This window comes from Carex rostrata, chromosome 3 (assembly GCF_964058835.1).
Source record: "Carex rostrata chromosome 3, lpCarRost1.2, whole genome shotgun sequence".
In the NCBI taxonomy this organism is placed as follows: domain Eukaryota; kingdom Viridiplantae; phylum Streptophyta; class Magnoliopsida; order Poales; family Cyperaceae; genus Carex; species Carex rostrata.
The window spans coordinates 2,773,839-2,779,440 of NC_135920.1; the positions used below are offsets into that span (position 1 = coordinate 2,773,839).

General features: G+C 35.7%; 1 protein-coding gene across 2 annotated transcripts; it reads left to right on the forward strand.

Moving 5' to 3' along the window:
* The first annotated feature begins 766 nt into the window (after window positions 1–766).
* On the forward strand, window positions 767–4,288 carry LOC144552221 (Histone superfamily protein). 2 transcript variants are annotated; one of them, XM_078300368.1, is made up of 5 exons: window positions 773–973; window positions 1,223–1,294; window positions 2,503–2,583; window positions 3,790–3,905; window positions 4,013–4,288. In XM_078300368.1, the coding sequence occupies exons 1-5, from the start codon at window positions 841–843 to the stop codon at window positions 4,025–4,027; spliced, it is 417 nt and encodes a 138-aa protein (XP_078156494.1). In that variant the 5' UTR covers window positions 773–840; the 3' UTR covers window positions 4,028–4,288. The 2 variants fall into 2 exon arrangements, with proteins under 2 accessions (XP_078156495.1, XP_078156494.1); XM_078300369.1 differs by lacking the exon at window positions 2,503–2,583 and having other exon boundaries at window positions 767–973.
* Window positions 4,289–5,602: the final 1,314 nt, after the last annotated feature.

Here is a 5,602-nt window from a genome sequence, read left to right on the forward strand (position 1 = left end):
TTGCAAGTAAGCTTGAAAATTTAAAAAGAAGTGGGGAACATTGGTACTTTGGTAGTCAATTGAGAAAAGTAACATTTTATTTGGTGTAAATTATTTCAACTAAATTTCTGTGGAAGTTACTTCACCATATCAAAAAAATCACTTACTATAATTTTAATTTATCTCTTGATCAAAGATACAAAATTTTAAATTTATTCAAATGAAGTCGTTGTGTAACATCTTTTATCATAAATTAATGGATTGTTGAAGTTGTCACTCATTACAAAATATGTTCATGCTAGTCAACGGAATTGGGATCTGCTAAAATTTTCTGTCAAATTTCAGGACCAAAAAATTCTCTCCCTATCTCTATCTCTCTCCTCTCTCCTCAAACCTTTAAAGAGAGAGAAAGAGGAAAGAGATAGAGACAGAAAAAGGATTTTTGAGTTCTAAAATCTGACTGAGTATTCCGGCCGATTTGAACTCCAAGTGCTTCCATGTAAAAGCAACAAAAGTTATTCCTCCTCAACACAAAATTTCATGCTGGTAAAAAATATTCAAGTTTGTTTATTTATTTACGTGAAATGAGTGTAGTAAAGTAATAACTATCTTGTTGAGAGAGAGAGAAAATAAAAATTCAGTGGCTAATTTTTATAATGTGGAGCAATATTTTAGTGATTTCTTAGAAATTACTCCAATAATTTCTCCATGGGCCACAAAATTGGCCCAAAAGAGATCTTTGAGATCCATTTACGAGAAAGCCTGATCCGTGAACCGCCAAACGAAGAATAGAAAAACAAAACAAAAAAAGCATTTCTTTGGTTTTACGCGCCAAGAGGGAGACACAAACCGGATCTCTCCATGGAAACCCTAGGAGATGGCAGCGGAAGCGAGGGAGAATCAGACAAGGAACGAGAAGAGGAGGCCCTGGAGGCGGCGGCGCTTCTTCGAGACCGCCTTCGTCTCTCCGTCATCTCCATTGCCTCTTCTCATGGTCGCTTTTCATTTTAGTAAACAAGATTTCTCTTACTTCTGCGATCTATTACCTGAACCCTTTTCTTTTTTTACTTTTGAAATGATGGGTTGAAATCATTGGATAGTGCCATGTTTGCGAATTTTGATGCCTGAGTGCAAAGTTCGTTTCTTTACCCGTGCTTATAGAAAACTGTGAAAATATTGAATTGGCCAATTTGATATTATAATTGGACAGGAAAATGATTTGTTTTATATCTTTTTTGTTCAGCTAAGACATTGGGAATGACGATTTCTGAGCCAGTAGTAGCGTGCATAGCTGATCTTGCATTCAAACAAGCAGGTTTTGTTCTTTTAATTTGACTTAATTCCATTACATGTATATAACCACACATGTAGTCATGAAAACTTCATGTATGAAGCGTCCCAGTAACAACTTGGGAAATTTTCAATTCTTCAAGCTAATGAAGTTAACTGTAGAATGCTTTCCTAAATTGTGATCAGAAAATAGTTCCAATCAAAGTTGACTGCATTTAGTTACTTCTTCTTCAAAGCCTTTATTCTCAAACAAGTTGGGGTAGGCTAGAAATGAAACCCAACCGGAATCAGCAACATAGGGACTTCCCAGGAGGTCACCTATCCTAGTACTACTCCTGCCCAATTCGTGAGGGTTTCATTTCCATAAAGAGGCTGTTTTTTTACCATTGGCTCGCCAAGCCTATCACGAACTCTCCTCCTTTTTTCTAGCTTGGACAGGCTATGTAGTTTCTACACAAGTGGAGTTGCATTTAGTTACTCGATAAAACAAAATTTGAATTATGCATACTTTTGAGTTCAGTATAAATGAAGTGGCTTAAAAGTGGACAAAAATGTAAAATATTCTCTGTTTATTGTGACTTGTAAAGTGGAGTCATGTGGGGGCAAGCCAAACATTATTGAAGAACTTGAAACGTGGACCTTTAGTTGAGTGATCTCGGGTAAATCATTATCCTTAAATCTAGGAACAGTTTCTTGCCTGCCCAAGCAAAATATCAAACTGACATGTACCCCTGTCAAACTTGAAATATCTTGCATGCCCTTCTAAAGCATGATAGGTAGTAGCTCTTGTACTTCTAAAATACTGAAAATTAGTACCCTCATCCATTGATCGTGAAAGCTATAAAAATAAGCAGTCTGAGGCTTTGTGCAATTTTTGAGTAAAATAGGAAAAGGTGGAATGTTGATATTATCTCTTTCGTAGTTTCTTAAGTTTTTGAAGACTGATAAACTTTGAAAATAACACCTCTTAATTGATGTCAGTTATCTACCTTCAGTGCTCTTCCTATTTAGCTCAAACTTAGTTCTGTTTTGTTTTTACAAATTTATCAACTTGAATTAAGGCGTAATGATGTCTTTTTATTTTTATTAAATTTTTCTTAAGAAAAACCCAACAAAGGCTTTCACCAGCTGACACTGTACATATACTGATATGCCTTCCGATACTGTAAAACCTGATGTACTGCTCATATAAAGAATTTCTTACGTAACGATGTTATTTTTGGAGGTGTGCAGAGCAAATGGGCAGAGATGTAGAGCTGTTTGCACAGCATGCTGGCCGTAAATCTGTTAATACGGAAGATGTTATTCTCTCTGGTAATTCAAAACCGAACAATCTAATCCTTGATATCCTTTTTGTCGGAGTTGCTTAGTAGAAGAAAAGTCGTTGCCCTTTAACTGAAGTTACAATCAATGTTTACCAATGCTGGAAAATCTGGTCTAACCCTAGACAGTGCCCAAACCTGGTAAAAATGTTAAAAATAATTTTGGTAATCACAAAGGTAGATAACTAAACTTGGATAAACACAAAACCCAACAAACCCAGAATGAGAAGCGACCCAAACCTGACTGTGAGCTAAACTCAGAACAACCCGAAACCAACTGGTTCATTTCCTGAAATGGACCCAGCTCAGACCTAATAGGACACAGTCTAACTCTGAAGTTCTTTCATCTGTGGCCTCTAACGATAACCCATTTCTTTCATACATTGTGACTGTGTATGTGTACAGTACTTAAATTAGTATGAGACAAAGAGGCATCTCCCGTTTGATAAAATACAAATACTGATTTGACCAGTCCAAATGGACATGAGAAGTTACTACTTATATGAAGGTCAACTGTTACCAAATTCGATAGCGATTCAAAACAGGTTGTCATTGGGTAGGTTATAGAAGTACTCGATAGGGCTATCATTGGGTAGGTTATAGGCATTTGCATTCCAATACCCACAAAATATTTGTTAGTGCCAGGGTCCCCACACCCAGTACCATTGACAGGTGATTGATGAAATATCTGGTGACCGATAGCTAACGGTATATTAAATGACTTTTGAATTATATGCAAAATATTTATGTGGCTGATCTTTATGTAAGAACAACTGAAGTCGACCACTTAAAACTGATAACTTGGTTACATAAAATCATTTTGAGTGCGGTATTTGTTGTAATTATTCCACTTATGTAATGAATAAAGTCTACAATCATTTAGTGCCACTAACCCATATGTATGATCATATGAAACAACCACATCTAAAATAGTTATCCAGTAAACTAACAGTACAAAAGCCTTTTGGTTACCAATATTCAATAAACTATGAAGTATGTTTCTGCCCTGAACCTTTCATTTCCATACCTGACAGATAATATTCTTAGAGCTTTTACATATTTTCTGGGTTCAGATGCAAAGATAGAAAATTGTTCAATTAAGAGCTCAATAATTTTAAAGATCCTTTTCTAAAATCTGTCCCTTTTTAAGAGCTTCTCTACTTTATGTTGATTTAATTTTCTATGGTTTTACTCGTAGCACATAGAAATGAGCACTTCATGGGTCTTTTAAGGAATTTTGCACAAGAGCTTAAAGAAAAAGAGCCATGCATGGAGAAAAAAAGAAAGAAAAAAGCTTCGAAAAATGAAAATAAGGTTTCTGGCAAGTTCATATCACAATTTTGCCCTTTTTTTGTCTGATTTTCTAGTAGAGGAAAAATAAATCAACTAATAGTAATACCATGAATGGTTTTATTATGCAGGTACAAGAACCTTGAGATGCTAGATTAAAAAATCATGAGCGAATTTGTAATAGGATTGTTTGTTCGAGTAGCTGTCGCGTAAAATTGTGATTTCCACAATATATATTTCTTCCAACATGTGGTGATTTGGTGACATTTTATAGCATGCGACATTAACTAACAGCCTCACACACCAACTGCCAAAAAAATATCCTCCATTTCAACATATGTAGTTCACAGATCATTTGGATTCTGGAAAGTGAATGCATGCATTCGGTCTTATGTTTCATCAACTCAGTGGCTATTTATGTGTTCTATGTTACTTTGGTCCTGGTCTGGATTGCTATTACTTGTCACAGAATAAAATATGAAGCAATTGAAACCTCAAACATTGAACAGTGTTGGAAGATATGCTCAAGCTGCATGAGTCTCGACCACAGAAAAAACAAATCATAAATGGTTGGATTTGAGAAGTGATGCTGTCAACTAATTAAGAAAATGGAAAGAATGCTTTTGGTTGGTGGATGCCAAAATTTGTAGATGGAGAGGGATAGAGTTCTGATTTGGTGATGGGGCTTTGTATGAGAGGTTGGCTTGTAAGCTGTGATGTGACCAACTGTAGATTATTTGTGGCTGGACATCTCTTTTATAAAAATATCCAGGAGAAAGGTGCATAATGTCTCTCTTTGCTGTCCTCTTTTAAGTCAAAAGAAAAACTAAATACTTTTCTCTATTCAATTATCCAGTTGATTTATTTGGTTGTTAAAAGGTACACTAAAATTAAGTTTCCTTAGCCCTTGTTTAGGGCCTATTCGGCTGTCAGGCCGAAACACTGTTTGCGTGGTTTGGGTCCAATTTGAATGGCCGAAACACTGTTTGTGTAGGGAAAAAAAAAATTCACTCTAAGGTCCTGTTCGGCAGAAGAGTGAATGTTACTGTTCACGTGGGAAGAAAAAATTTACTCGGACTGAATTTTTTTTACCCACGTGAACAGTAAAAATTAGTTCAAAACTTTTGCAACCCATTCCTATTCCTATTCCCTATATGCACGCCGAACAGTCCCTAAGTGATTTTTTTTTCTCACAGACAGTGGCAGCCGAACTGGGTCTTAAAGATGGTTAGAAAAAGTGTTAGTTCAGCTCATTTATTCTCTCTCTGTACTTTTTTTTTCACTTTGGAGGTTTATAGTTATACAACTGTAGAAAGATAAAGTTTCTCTTGATCTTTTTTCTTTAGTTGAAGAGTTTCTATACTGCACTTGCACTAGGTGGATTTAGAATCCAGCTTTAGAGCATTATACCTTATACAACCAGTCAACCATGATGCATGCTATGATTCTCTATAATTGGTGGACTAAACTAGAAGGCCTTGAAGTGGAATCTGTCTCTTCTGTTTAATAATAGAGGGAATATCATAATTTGCTGCCATTATCTTATAACCCAACTGTTCTCAGGTAAAACTCCAGAACCATAAGTTGAGAATCCCAATTTTCATATATCAAGGTTTTAAGTTTGGTTTACCAACTTGCAATTTGATTCTTCTCAAATGAGAGGTACCCGTGATTTGTCTCTTTTGAGTTGAAAAGGGGGCTTTGGAATTTATTAAATCTGT

What these genes read in the sequence shown, in the direction of transcription:
- LOC144552221 (XM_078300368.1), top strand. Translation starts at nt 841, where the DNA reads ATGGAAACCCTAGGAGATGGCAGCGGAAGCGAGGGAGAATCAGACAAG. An exon ending in CTCCATTGCCTCTTCTCATG is followed by an intron (nt 974 to 1,222) that starts GTCGCTTTTCAT and finishes TTTTTTGTTCAG; the next exon opens with CTAAGACATTGGGAATGACG. An exon ending in TCTTGCATTCAAACAAGCAG is followed by an intron (nt 1,295 to 2,502) that starts GTTTTGTTCTTT and finishes GGAGGTGTGCAG; the next exon opens with AGCAAATGGGCAGAGATGTA.